The sequence below is a fragment of the Phalacrocorax carbo genome, chromosome 3, assembly GCF_963921805.1.
Source record: "Phalacrocorax carbo chromosome 3, bPhaCar2.1, whole genome shotgun sequence".
NCBI lineage: Eukaryota > Metazoa > Chordata > Aves > Suliformes > Phalacrocoracidae > Phalacrocorax > Phalacrocorax carbo.
Genome location: NC_087515.1, coordinates 95,832,175 through 95,847,564, shown reverse-complemented (window position 1 = coordinate 95,847,564; position 15,390 = coordinate 95,832,175). Strand labels below are relative to the sequence as shown.

The 15,390-nt window shown below is 38.3% G+C and overlaps 1 protein-coding gene across 1 annotated transcript in view; it reads left to right on the top strand.

Annotated features, from left to right (window-relative positions):
* Positions 1-15,390, top strand: part of RIMS1 (regulating synaptic membrane exocytosis 1) — a 354,008-nt gene that overhangs the window by 153,992 nt on the left and 184,626 nt on the right. The window contains exons 3-4 of the mRNA XM_064447811.1: positions 2,837-3,180; positions 5,535-6,406. Coding sequence (XP_064303881.1) covers positions 2,837-3,180; positions 5,535-6,406 — 1,216 coding nt within the window. The remainder of the gene's footprint in view (positions 1-2,836; positions 3,181-5,534; positions 6,407-15,390) is intronic.

Here is a 15,390-nt window from a genome sequence, read left to right as displayed (position 1 = left end):
TTTGGACCACATCCCAGTATATTCAATCAGGATATAATTCCTGCATGCTGCTAAATTGCTTGCTCCACATACTCCTCTAGAAATGTTTTGCAATATACAGTTTTGTCACTGAAACTGTTCTGTCACCTCAAGCTTTGGGGTTTTTTTTCCTCATAAAGAAAAGCTTTTATTATTTTTCCTTTTGGACTGAATATATCTCAAGGCAAACACAGCATTTATTAAGTCCTGAGGAGATTCCTCAACAGGGATGGTAGTGTAGCTTCTGTGTGAGTATAATGCAGATTTCCTACATGTGCAATCTGTGGTGATTGGTATGTATTGTGTCCAAACTGCAGTGTTTAAAGACAGATGTAAGAAAATGGTTTTGTATTTACATGTCTAGTATTTCTTCTTTCTGTATTCCATATTTTTCTGTGTCTATTTGTGCATTAGCTATTCCTATTTGTTTGGATCTCATAATATTTTGCATAAAACCTATTACAACATCAAAAGTGATTATGTAAATTAATGGCAATTTCTTGAAGTTTATTACATACTTTATACATATTTTAAATTATCAAATACATTAAATTTAAATGAAGTCTGTTACCATCGTTATACATTTAAATGTCCTTGCATACATACACACATATGTAATTTAAGTAGAATATTTAAAGTTTACTTTAGTGTTCCTTATCCTTCCTTTAAACAAACTCCAGTTGACTTATGTTTTTATTAACACTTTTTTCAACTTTCCCTGTAAACTGATAAAATACAGGCAACAACGTATTTTTCATTAATGACTTTGGTTTATAGCATTGATATAGATTTTATACACAGACACCTGTGCATGCACACTCTTGCTGTCTAATGAGCTAACAATTGTGTCAGAGTCTATGAAGACATTTAAAAATGTGTGGGGGTGTGTGTGTTTCCTTTTAGTCTTGCTGTTTTTTTAAATACCTGTAATGATAATACCAGATAGACTAAAAATCTATTCTATTAGAACAGATAGTCTGATAAACTGAATCTCTGTTTTTTGAGCTGTACTAGATGAAGTAAGACATTTTGGAATCAAGGGAATTTTTCGTTAAAAGACTAGCATTTATTTTGTTGAAGATGCTGTTCCTACTATCCTACTGAGGGTTATCTGGTTTTATCATGATGCATGTTTGTGCCACTGTTGGAATAACTAGCTTTGGGTTGTTGTTTTTAATTAATTAAAATTTTAATAGGTATTTTATTATCCTTCTTAAATAGAAGAAATATAAGTGATCTTTTGATAAAGGCACAATCCAGGTTCAGGGAAAAGAATTGGATGTCTTCTCAGGGTGGTTTGGTCAAGCAGTGCAGAAGTGGTATTGGAAGTTCTGAGGTAGTCTTCAGACCTAAACAGATAGTCTGTTCTAAGGTGTTTTAAATAAATCTTAATTATGTTAAATATGCAAAATGCCTAAAATTTTCATCATGCCATGTAAGCCATGTACTTCTTCCCCAGGCCAGAGAATAAGAGAGCTCGGTGCCAGAGCTTTGTCCTGTTGCAGTTTCTTCCCTGAAGTGATTGTTTTTTCTGTTCCTTTCAGTTTTAAGTGTTGCATAATTTTTCAACTGTTGCACCATTCCTGTGTTAAAGCAAAATAATTTAAGCATATTTTTCATTTGAACTTTTGTTATCCTTCTTATCCTCTTTACAATTTTGCCTATTCTTTTACTTTTTTCCAGGTAAACTAAAAGATTTTCTGTACCATTTTCCTTATTAGTTGCCAACTTTGTTTCCTCTCATCTCTATTTTTATTTCTGCCAATATTCCTACCTCTTGTATATTATTCATGCGTTTTGCCTTTTGTGTTCTTCTGCCTCAAATCTCCTTTTGTCTTTGTCTCAATTTTTTCTTAAATATTCACACACTTTAGAGTCCTGATTAACATTTTATTTTTCTCTGGTGATTTACTCCTGTACATAAGACAGTCTTGTACTGTATCTAGACTTGAAACATGGAGTTTCCCTTTACTGTGTGTGCTCCTGTTTATCTGTGTATCTGGAATTAAAAAAAATATTTTAAAAACCTAAGAAGCACCGTTTATGTACACCGCTTAACTGTGATTGCCAGGGACACATGTTTAAATTTGTTTAGTTATTATTTACAGCTATAACTCAAAGAGATGGTAAATGATCCTTTCTGCGTAGTACAAAATATGATACTTTTGCATTCTTTTCATTGGTGCATTTAGTTCTCTATTAGTAGGTTTCTTTAGGTCTTACCATACATCTCTGGTAAGTAGTTGTTGTGGATGTAGCTAAAACTATGCACAGTAAATGCTGAATGTATTTGCAGGATAATGTTGAGTTGTGTTACCTGAGAAAAATTAATTAAAGGGAAATGCTGTGTCAGTTTTCTGTGGTGGCGGAGGTTGGGAGTTAGCTGGGCAGGACTCTGCCACCTGAGGTACAAGCCACATTTACAGTCCAGTACTGGCTTGTCCTGACAGTGATCCACATCAACAAAAACAACCTGACCCACCCCACCAACTGCATCAACACCAGCAACAAGCGTTGGTCATGTTGTTGGTGTTTATTCAGAGGAGAGCAAGGGCTGGGCTGAGAGGGGATTGCTATAGGTAGGACTGACATATGTTGGCAGCACATTTTGGAGAAGCTCGCATAGCATGTGCCTGTAGGATGCTTGGCTCTAGCCAGTGCAGTCAGTGCTTGGAAAAGCATGTTATGGGTCCTGTCATGAGCACCAACCTCAACAGCTTAGAGGAGAGCAGGGGATCGTACCTGCTCTGTGATCGCAAGCATGCTTTTCAGGGTCTGAAGTGTAGCTGCACTGACTCTTCTTGTTGTCTTCAACTAGGTTATGTGGGTATGCAATTTATGTCGAAAGCAACAAGAAATCCTAACAAAATCCGGAGCGTGGTTTTTTGGAAGTGGACCACAACCCTCACCCAGCCAGGACGGAGCACTGAGTGATACGGCAACTGGTGGAAGCTCGGATGCACCGAGAGAAAAGAAAGCAAGACTTCAAGAGCGATCGAGATCACAGACTCCCTTAAGTACAGCAACTGCCTCGCCACAGGAAATCTCTTCTTCCAAAGTGCAGTCTGACCGGAGGAAAGGAGCAGAAGTATCACAGCCGGCTATGGGCCTGGACGAAAAGCAAGCTTCATCAAGGTCTAGAAGTGAACCTCCAAGAGAGAGGTAATGGTTTCTGTCTTGATAGAGCCTCACAATTATAAATGCTAGTTCAGTAACATTACACGAGGCTGTCAGCTGGGATTTGTGTGTGTCTAGAACTGTGTAAAAACAAAGAATAAGTTGATTTACTGACCAGGGAAGGATAAATGTTCACTAGCAAATACATTGTCTGATTTGGTCTGTGCAACAAAAATGAGGACAAAAACTAATAATTGTACTTTAGGGATATTTCCATGTACTTCAATGCATTTTGGTGAATGCTTTTAATATAGAATTGCAGGTTACTTTTAAAATTTAAATTTGGCAGGTGTTTTAGAGTTATTAAACAAAGAACAAGCCTATTACTAGAATTTACAAAAATACACCCCACCCCCCAAAAAAAACCCCAAAACCCCAACCAACCAACCAACCAACCAACCAACCAACCAACCAACCAACCAACCAAAAAAACCCACTCTGTGGAGTTCTGTCAGGTATCCTTATGTGTTATCTTTTTATCAATTGTTGTATTATTTTTAATAATAAAAGAGGAACTGTTAAAAGATCTCATTTACACCTGCAAAGTAAACATTCGTGAAGAACAGCAATAGCACCGTCTTGAATTCAGAGCAAATTGTATGCAAGAATAAAGCTAACTGGAAGCAAACTATTATGTTTTAAGCAAGTGAATGAATAAATTCCTGAGCTGCATTCAGGGTGATGAACGGGTTGAGGAGTAGCAAATCAGAGGTTAATGTGATGAAGCAGTTGCTGTTCTTTTGGCCGCTGCCCAGCAGATGGCAGAGAAGTTGAGGAGGGAGCCTGTGGCAACAAAACAAGAGCCTTCCATAGAAGATCCTCCCTTGGCCAGAATGGTTGTTGGGTTTTTTTTCATAGCTATTGAAGTTGAAAATGGATGATGAACAGTAACATACTGTGTGGGTGAGGTCTGTCTGGGTTTAACTGTACCAAAACTGAGATTAGTGTTATGTATACATATGATGTAAATGAACACATATAAATGAACTTCCCCTAATTCTGTTGACTTTTTTCCCCCAGCACTGGGAAGGCCCCCAGAGCAGTCATCACTCAGCTGAAGGACACTTTTAGGGCAGCAAAATGCTTTCTATTTCTGCTTTGCTGTCCAAAAGTGAGATGGTTATATTAATCATACAATAGGAATGTTCTCTATTTGTCATCGAGACTTTCAAATGAAGTCCTAGAGTTCTGAATGGAAAGCATCTTTGGAAAGCTCAGGTCCCATTTATTGCCAAAATCTCAGGAGGAACAGTAGATAGAGAAAAAGGAAACAGAAGCTTAACTTGGATCATATCCAACTTTGCCTGTCCTGTAGGATGCATCTGCGAAAATCTGTGATATGTAATCTGAAGACATGTCAGTTGTGGAAGGGAAGATTCAGTGCCACAAAACAAAGTCCTGGTGACTTTGTCCTGGTGCAGGTTCATCTCAAATCCAGTGTGTAGCTGTGTTCAGCCTTCTTCAAAATCGAAGGATTCGTATGTGAACTGGTAAACAAAAGGGCAACTGGTATAATGAGGGAAATAAAAATATCCAGTGTAAGAGGATTTTATGATTCTTTGGCTTGCTTATTCTCCCAAAGCAGAAGATGAAAGAGGAGAGAGCATAATTTTCATTCAGCTTCATTATTCATTGTTTTGTACGTTGGCTGTATAGAGAAATAAATTACATTTTTCATCCTCTTTTATTACCAGAGAAAGGAATGCCATTAATTTATCCCAAGGAGTCAATTTGCTTTTCTTTATATGTTTATGCAATGGGCACTTCTTTTTAGAGCTTTAATAAGATAAAACAAACTAGGCCAAATATTTTTGTTTCTGGATATATTCTCTTCTGCATTTTTTTTAATACCCATATTACTTTTGTCTGTAATATCCTTGTGGGAGATACTCCATTTGGTGGTGTTTATTTATACTGTCAGGGTGCTTGAAGTGAATTGTGTATATGTGGTTAGTCTGTAACCCTCATGACTGCTGCCAGAAAAATGGAGAACGTAGTCCAATACTCTCTCATAGTGCTGCAGTTACTACAAAGATGACTTTGTGTCTTCCTGCTTATGTGGGTAAATTATTTTATTTGCATTTGTCCATGTTAATATTTTCTGTGATTTTACTAAATTTGACCATCCGTAATTTATGTTTTTGTGGACTCTGGAAGTTGTTTGCTCTTGGAAAATAAATGTACCACTGGAAGGTTTAACAGATTTAATTCATGCTAATGGATCCAGTACATTTTGCCATAGCTTATCCTGGTTTATAATCTATTCACCGAAACAGTGTACACCAGTATTTTTATTTTACATTCAATTCTCCGAATTATTGTACTCCTTTTCATTGTAGGAAGAAGACAATATCTGTTTCAGACCAGAATGGCAAAGGTTTGAAGAGCGAGCGAAAGCGTGCGCCAAAATCCTCGCTTCAGAAAGAAGGACCAGCGGATGACAGGGAGCGTAAAGAACGGCATGAAGGTAGAAGGCTGGAGAAAGGCAAGTCACAGGAGTACCCAGACTTGCCAGAGAAACTTGAGGAAGGCAAAGTGCCTGATGATGAAAAACAAAGGAAGGAAGATGAATATCATACCCGTTACAGGAGTGACCCCAATCTGGCAAGATATCCTGTAAAACCACATCCTGAGGAACAGCAGATGCGCATGCATGCCAAAGTTTCTAAAGCACGGCACGAGAGAAGGCACAGTGATGTAGCTTTGCCACATACAGAAATGGAGGAAGCGGAGGTACCTGAGAATAAATTAGGAAAACGCTCACAATTACAGGGAACTCAGGACAGAAAATCTCTTGTGGAAACTCAGAGGTCGTACTCTATAGACAGAACAGGTGATGTAAGAATTTCTGTTTCTAAACAATTAACTAATCATAGCCCACCAACTCCCAGGCATAGTCCAGTTCCTATAGAACACATAGAGTACAAGAACCACGATTCCTTTAAAAAACAGAGCCGCCTTGATCCTAGCTCTGCTATTCTCATGCGAAAAGCAAAGCGGGAGAAAATGGAGACCATGCTAAGGAATGATTCCCTTAGCTCTGACCAGTCGGAATCAGTGCGGCCATCCCCTCCAAAGCCTCATAGAGCAAAAAGAGGCGGAAAGAAAAGGCAGATGTCAGTTAGTAGCTCAGAGGAAGAAGGGGCATCAACACCAGAATATACTAGCTGTGAAGATGTGGAGATAGAAAGTGAAAGTGTCAGTGAAAAAGGTAAGGACCTTTATGTATATTATGCACATGGCCATGGTTTGGGGAAAAAAAATAATCTGTATTTTACTCTCTCTTTTGCCTCTTTTTTAAACATACACGTTTGTTTTTCCCCTTACCTTTCTTTTTTTTTTCCTTCCAACTGAGAAGTGTCTTATACCTGTTTACATTTGGTTTGCAATGTTTCCTTTTGCATTCTTAGGTGAGGTGGTTACAGGTAGCATCAGCTGATGAGCTTCCTTCTCATTCTCTTGTCTCTTTCAACTAGAACTGACAGAATTGAAGGGTTCTACTTTATTCTCTCGATGGTATCTGTACTCCTTTGGTCATTATATCATCCTTTTGTCTGAATGCAGGATAATTTTCTGTGAATGAATTGAAATTGGAAGTGAGTTCTGTAACCATCTGAGAAGACCATTAGACAGCGTCATAATCTCACTGACACCTCAGTCTTAAGATATGCAAAATTTTACAACATTTAATAAAATATCAAGGATCTGCCAGAGTTCATTATTATCAAGGACAGGATATGGGGCAAGGGCAGTGTTACGCAGGAAAGAAATGAGAATTGCCTAACTTATCTAGATGAATTTGCTCCCAGGCTTACAACTATGTTTAAAATCTGTTATTTCAGTTTGCCTTCATCTGTTGATGGTAACACTCATCAGTGAGGAATAAGTGTAGTACACTCTGTGCTTCTGGCTGAAGAAGTTAATCAATTTAATGAATGGTGAACAGATAAAATAAGCATCATCAGAAAAGACTGTGGTAGAACCTACCAACTCTCTTGTAACTGATTTGTCTTTAAGTGACAATACAGTGAGCTGAAGGCTTTTTCTATCTTTGGAAGTAACTTTTAGCTCTTTAATTATCTGTGTTTGTAACTTGAAAGTTTTCTGCTGGTGTTCATACTCAAATGCCAACGGCTTGTCTGCATTGCTTTTTAGTTCCTGGCACTCTGTTCTGACATGATTCATGTATGCTGATCTGTCTGTCTTTATCTGATGTTGTGGTCTCCTGACATCCTGTAAAGCTACAGGTATACATATTAAAAAAAGACAACATTTCTCTCCTATCCCATCTGAATAGCTGCTTGTTTTAACTCTCTAAGTGTGATCTTTTCCATTCAACATATGGAAGCTTGCTCTTCTGTTCATTTTTAAGGAAGGATGATGATCATGCCCCTAAAATCTTAATCCAGATTCCACTTAGACATAAAAAACCCTAACTTTTTTGACTGTGGGTGTGGTCAAACACTGGAACATATCACACAGAGATGTTGTACAGTCTCCATCCTTGGAGATGCTAAAAAGCCAAATGGAGAAGGCCCTGAGCAATCTGCTGTAGCTGACCCTGCTTTTGAGCAGTGGGGTTTTAACTAGGTTACCTACAGAAGTCCCTCCAGTCTCAACTATTCTGTCTTTCTAAGGGAACACATCTCTTTCCCTTATTTTGTGGCAGTGTTTTATGCTGAAAATTGGATTTGTGTCATTTTCCCTGACTTCCTCTGTTGGTAGTAGCAGTCTGTAATACAGCATTTCCTTTTCATCTTTGTTATTATCTTTCATTTACGTGCATCAGTTTAAGGTTGCTTATGAAGTAGAAAGGATTTCCTGTATTCAGTGAGGGGTATCCTTATAAAGTGGAAGGTCATTGATGTGAAAGTCAAGTCCAGGCTGAAAGTCATTGATACGGATATCAATATGTTGATAAAGGTTGCTTCATAATGGTCCTTTGTAAGTTAAAACTTTTGATGGCTGCTTTCAGGCTCACAACACTGATCTCGGCTTTTGACTAGTTTCCCATTGTATTGTTAAGTCATTAAGGGTTAGACTTCTTTCCTTCAGTGTTATGAATCCCAGAGGGTTTCAAATGTCTCTAAATACTTATGTTCTCAATAACTAAATCAAGTTCTTGGTTACCTCCAAGGGAGATATTTAAGCTCCCCCTTTCGACAGCGGAGGCCTTGGTCTGTATCATATCACAGTGCTATCTCACTGTATTTGAATAAATATTATAAATAGGAATATGTTAGGGACCTGTCTGACCACTGCCAACTCAATACTTGGTTAACATTCTTGAGCATTCCTTGAGACCTTCTCTCTACTTGTCAGTAAGCTAGCACCGTGTTATTAATCAGAATATATATATAAAAATGTATATATGTGTATATATTATTTGTGTGTGTGTACGGGGGTATGCAATAAATTAATTACAGAAATATATTTATTAATTTAATAGTTGAGAGATGCAGCTGTTAATGTGTTTTCTTTTTCACCTGGTCTTGATATGACTTTTAAAATCGTTGTCATGGGAAAAAAGTGGAAAGCCTTTGAAGATGGTGTTATAGTACAGAAAAAGAGCTAGGAAATGTGAATACAAATGGAGGAGCAGAAGCATTTTTGGTAGTAATTTATCCAATTATTTTTAGAATTAAATTTTCATCAGTACTTGAAAAAATCTGCAGCATTTAATAAGAATAGATGGAAAGGCAGGAAATTTTATTACCTAAGGAAATCTTTTAGAAATCCTTCAATATTCTAAAAGAAAAAAATGCCATGGTAAAAGGGTCTAGTGTTAAAAAATGGATAAAAATAATTTTAAAATTCCCCTATTGTAATTAAGGTCAGAATCCCATTCTTTGCTCTTCAGCAGCATTGTTACAAACAGAATTTCACCCACCATTCCTTCAGTGCTTTGCGTGTAATTTGGAGAGATACTGCACAGGTCCCTAGTTGTAGTGCTTTAGTTTATAAGCCCAGGAGGGTCTGGAATCCATCCTCTCTTATATAAATATTGCAGTCAGAAATCCGGTGCCAAAGTAATAGAAATGGAACTAGAAAGATAGAATTATTGCAAATAAAATTTTTAACTTCGAACAGCTTTACAAAGAAAAACCAAGATCTTAAAATGTTAATATTTGGTGAGTACTAATATAAAGGAATCAGCAACTGAGTAATAAAGATGTACTATTTACAATTCTGTGTTGAACAAATAAAGTAGAAGTTTTCTATGGAAAACAGCTTACAGAGATGTTTAGAAGTAAATAATGCCCCATAGGAATGCAAGGTATAGGTAGAGTGGATGAGCCTGTATTGAAAATTAATAGCCAAAAATTACATATGAAGTAGATGCTGTACAAAAGTTACTTTTTAACATTTGCATTTCCTAGAAACACTGTTTAGGATTGCATTCCCCTGTCTTCTGAGCACACAACACCCTCTAAAAGTGATATTCTTAAATACAAAGCAAGCTAATTTAGCTAGTACATCTCCTGCTGTTTACTGTAACCTTTTGTCTTTCTTCAAAATGATTAACAAAATAATTCACAAGCATTGGAGACACTTTCTTTCCAAAAAATCAATGTCTTTTGCAGTCCGCTGGGATTTTGCCTCTTTGGTGGAGGACCTAAAGATTTATGTCAAGTTGTTTCCATGTTGGAGTAAATCTAGAGAAAGAACTGTGTAGCGGTATCCAAAAAGGCCACCTCAAATTTATTTAAAAAAAAATCTGCACCTTTTGCAGGACACTATTACTGATTGCTGATAATCTTTTTCATCCTATTATGCAGGTATGCCTATTAATACATTAGTATGTAGGACTCCTTATTCTGAAATACATAATAGTTGAACATTAGGCACACTTAGTCTCCAGTGATGACACTGTCATGGCAAGGCAAAAGGAATCCTCTTAGAAGGCATAGATTGCATTCATATTGCTCCAAAGACTTGCTAGAATAACACAAACTGGACTATGACACATGAAATCCAGACGTCATTTTAAAACTGAGAACAGCTTCTGCCTACTGACATCCAATGAAGAATGCAAATTAGATCTTCTTTAAAGTTTAAACCCAAGAATTTGTGTAGAACTGGCAGATTTGTTTCCAGATGAATCACACAGAATCACAGAATCACAGGTTGGAAGGGACCTCAGGGATCATCTAGTCCAACCTCTCTGGGAAGAGCACAGTCTAGACAAGATGGCCCAGCACCCTGGCCAGATGACTCTTGAAGGTGTCCAATGTGGCAGAGTCAACCACTTCCCTGGGGAGCTTATTCCAATGGTTGACGGTTCTCACTGTGAAAAATTTCCCTCTCATGTCCAATCAGAATCTCCCCAGGAGCAACTTGTGTCCATTCCCCCTTGTCCTCTCCATGTGACTCTGTGTAAAAAGGGAGTCTCCATCTTCTTTGTAGCTACCCCTTAAGTACTGGGACACGGTGATGAGATCCTGTCTGAGCCTCCTTTTCTCAAGGCTGAACAAACCCAGTTCTCCCAGCCTATCCTCGTATGGCAGCCTTCCCAGTCCTCTGATCATCTTGGTGGCCCTTCTCTGGAAACCTTCCATCCTGTCCACATCCTTTTTGTATAGTGGGGACCAGAACTGTACATAGTACTCCAGGTGTGGCCTGACAAGCGCTGAGTAGAGTGGGATGATGACTTCTTTATCTCTGCTGGCGATGCCCTTTTTGATGCAACGCAGCATCCTGTTGGCCTTCTTGGCTGCAGCAACACACTGTTCGCTCATGTTGAGCTTCCTGTCCACCAAGACCCCCAGGTCCTTTTCCACAGAGCTGCTCACCAGCCAGGTGGATCCCAGTCTGTGCTGCACTCCTGGATTATGTTTTCCCAGGTGCAAGACCTTACACTCGTCCTTGTTGAACTTCATAAGGTTCTTGTTAGCCCCATCTTCCAGCCTATCCAGATCTCCCTGCAGAACAGCTCTCCCTTCTGGAGTGTCTACTTCCCCACTCAACTTGCTGTCATCTACAAACTTCATCAGGCTACACTTGATGCCGTTATCCAGATCACTTATAAAGATGTTGAATAACATTGGGCCCAATATTGATCCCTGGGGGACCCCACTTGTGACAGGTTGCCAGTTTGAAAAGGAGCTATTTACCACTATGCTTTGGGTGCGGCCTGTCAGCCAGTTCCCCACCCACTGCACAGACAACTTGTCTAGGCCATAACACATTAATTTCTCCAGGAGGAGACTGTGGGGGACTGTATCCAAAGCCTTGGAGAAGTCCAGGTAGACAATGTCCACCGCCTGCCCCATGTCAACCAGGCAAGTCACTTTGTCATGAGGTTGTACGTAACTTCTGTTATCCCATGATAGGTACAAGTGATAGTCTAGACTTCTGTCATGCAGTCTTTGAAACTGGAAGATAAAATATAGTTGGAAATTGGAGCAATGTAAGGAGGTACTGGGACCTGCTCGTGTACTTTCATGTAAATAGATGTGATAATGGTTTTACATTTTGCTTACTCATTGTTCATATTTGCCTAAATGTGTATTTTGTTCACACTGTTTAGGCTTGAAAATCTGCCTAATACTCGCATATTGTCAGCAAAATGGTAAAAAGCTAAGTAAAACTCACTTTTTTTACTTGCTCATGGCTTTAATTGGGAGTGAAGAGAGTGATAGAGTTGGAGTTGTGTTTGAAAAAAATGTTCTGAGATTAAATTCTAGTCACTTTCATGAAGATATGATTGTTTCAGTCATAATGCCTTTCTTACGGTACCAGTAGGAACAGAGCAACCCAATTTCATTTCATTCTTATGACATTACCCTTCTGGTTAGAAAGTGTTAGGGGCAGGGATCTTGGTGTATTGTGCAGGTGTGAGGCAGGATGGTTGTGACAAGGAGGAGGGGTCCTGAAGGTCAGAAGGAGAAAGGGCCGCTGTTGTTTGCAGACAAATGTGTTGGTGCTGGCTCAGCTCCACGACAAGAGGATTTGACCCTTGCCTCCATCCTCCTCTGGTGTTTCAAGTGCTGCTTTGGGCACTTGTGCGTCCTGGGGGAAGGAGAGCATAAATTAAATCCTTGCCCCAGTGATTTCTTCCAAATTCTGTAGTATTGTTGGCAAGAAAGGTAGCTTGTGGGCTAAGACAGAAACCACACGCATGCAGCAGGGTGTATAAGTGGACCGAAAGAAAACATCAGGAAAAGGCTATAGAGAAGAAGCAGCTGTTTTAAAATTTTTTTAGCTAAGCTTTTTCACTGAGGTATTTTAAATCTGGAGTGTAGGCAAGTCAGGTTGTACTGGAACATCTACTAGCATGTTTTAACATCTGTTCACATGGAGAGTTGGGCATGGAGGTTTAAAAAGAGCTGGATATTTTTAAAATGTGACTGAGCTTTAACTTAGTGTAAAATAAAATATCTTTGCTATGAAGTTGTTAGCTCTTAGAAATTAGTTTCTTTTTATCTTCTAGTCCTTGTGCAATAATTTAGATCTACATCTGATTCAGATTTTAATGAAAATATAAACTAAAATGGCTCTCGTTTCAGAATTTTGGTCAGTGCTAACATTATTCAATGGTGTCAATATTCAGTGTTTTTGAGTAGCTGAAATTATTTGCAGTGCTCATGGAGTTGTAAATAAGTGCTTGTTAACTTAGTGTTGGGCAGTAAGAAATCTTTTTTGTGTTTATGAAATTATTGAAAGTGCATACATGCATATACAAATTAAATAAGCTGAGCATGATTGGGAAAAAAGTCATACTGTTGCCAAGAAATCCAACACTTCACAGAGATACATAACCAGATAAATGGGGATGTCACAGAAGATACGTGGCTCAGTTCTCCTTTAAAATCCTAATAAAGCCCTTTCTCTAGTTTACCTTAATAAGGTTGTGAATGTGCTGAAGGAAGTTCACAGAAGAGCTGTGAGATGGACCAAGGTCTATAAAACATGATATATTAAGGAAAGGTGGGATGAAAGGTGGGTTGAACAGTCCAGAAAAGAAAGGGGAAAAAACCTAAAAAACCCAACAAAAAAACCCAAACAAACAAAAGCAAGCAGGGAGGAAGGACTGGGCTTTAGATAGGAAAGAAGAAACTGTAGGGGGAAAGAGACTGAGTGAGTGTTTCTCTCTTCCCCTGGAGGGTTAGGGAGTTTGAAGCTCTGTGCTAGAAACCATGTCATCTCAGAGGTCAGATAAGCAGAGTTAAAGGTAATTGTAATAATGATTTCTTACTCAGTTGAAATAGAGGATTCCTGTAAATAAAAAAATTAATTTCGTCATAGCCTGCACTGGAATTGTATGTTAGAAATACTGCTGTTGTTCCTATGGAGGGCTCTGGGCCAAGGTAGAGAAATCTGAGGCTAAATCCCCAGTACTCTGGACTGTAGCTTATCCTTTTTTGTCACCCTTTAGTTAATGATATTTGATAGCCAATTCCAGTACAAAATTATGACAATCTGGTTTTTGAAAAGGAAAAAAGAAATGTATGTTTTGACATATTAAGAGACATGGAAGAAAAAGATGTCACAAACTGTTAAATCTTGAGTTCTTTCTTACATCTCTGGCAGTTGGCAAGGCATTATGTATCGTTACTATTAATGTGCTCTGCCTTCCATGTTGCTTGATTTTTCACATATTCATTATTTTATTAATTGTTTTTTCTTTGTTGCTTACCTTTCTCTTGCACATCCAATTCATAAAACAGCAATGAATTTGTCCTAATAGTAATTTGTAATAAGTACTGTCATTACAAAAAGGGGGATACTAAAGCATGGAGGAATAGGATCATAAGTTCAAAAAGACTTTGAACAACACCTGACAAGCAGGGTAGCTTTAATTTCAGGAGCAGTGAGAGAGTTTGGACCTGTAGAGAAACTCAGGACTTCTCTAGATTTCTCCATGAAGGACCAATCCTCAAGAACATTAATCAGTCAGGTTTTTTCCATACAGAAATCACTGGTGGTAGCAGGTGAGAGGAGAGCAGTGGGAGCTGCAGGTCATGGAGCACTTTTTAAGGGTCTAAGAGGGAGCTGAGAGCTTTTGAAAAACTTGCCCTAATTTTAGCTGCTGAGCATTTTTCAAAATGCAGCCATGCAGTGAACTGGAGTTAAAACTCAGCTAGCTTGAAATGTGGCATGGTGTTACAGCCAGAGGATGATCCTTTCCCCTACTCTGTCCTGCTATTGTTTTGTATATGCCTATATTTTTTGTATACCATAAAAGTTATGTGAACTGCTACTCAGGATTTACTATTATTCTTTTGATCTGAGAGCTTGGAGGAAAAGGTGAACTGTGAAGGATTAACCGAACTGTGTTTGGTAAAGCTGTGTAACGGTGGATGGTCTGTGCAACATATTGAAGGATGAATTTAGGTCTTGGGACTGAAATCCAAACCTTTTGCTTTTTTCCACCTGTATGGGGAAGTTGCCTCTGTTTGGGTGGAAAATGAAAGCCTGTGAAAGTAAAAGGTAAATTAAATATTGGCTTATTTTAGAATAATATGTACTTTTTTATTAATTTCAGAGTTTATTTTAGTTAATTATAGAGTTACCTAGGAACAAACAAGCATCTGAATTTCTGAAAAAAATCCTTCTGTTTCCTTTTCTTAGTTCCAGGGGTTCAGTGTATTCATTCTGATCATCCTAAATCATATTGAGTCCAAACATAGGGGTTATACCATATGGTGTAAAATACTGGATATTATTGGTTAGTATTTTGTGTTACTATCTGATACCTTTGATACCTTTTTTTTTTGCTTTTAATAATGCACGTCATTACCGTAACACACAGGAACCATTCCAGTTTTTTTTCTTCAGCACAACTTTGAGTAGACAGGCTGGCCTATTGGAGCTTTCTAAAATCACTGTGCTGATAAATGGCATCTGGGAAAAACTTGATTGTGTCAGAAGGAAGGTTAATAATTATGAAATGTCTGTGTTTCCTTTGACTAAATATGCATGGTTTCATCCTGTTCCTGTCCATTCTGAATGGTCCCCTGAAAATGTGTTTTCCCATATTTGCTCATGTGTTTTTGCATTGCTCTAACGCTTTCTTCTTTCCTTTCTCCTTCTGTACAATATATGAACTTCACAGTCAGGGACTCCCCACCTAGACTTTGGAATCACTGAATTTGATTCTTGTCTCCATTTCACCTGTGATACCAAGCACAAGAGTTGTATTTTCAAAGGTGCACATCTCATACAGTTTCATTGGCTATACTTACTGTCCTA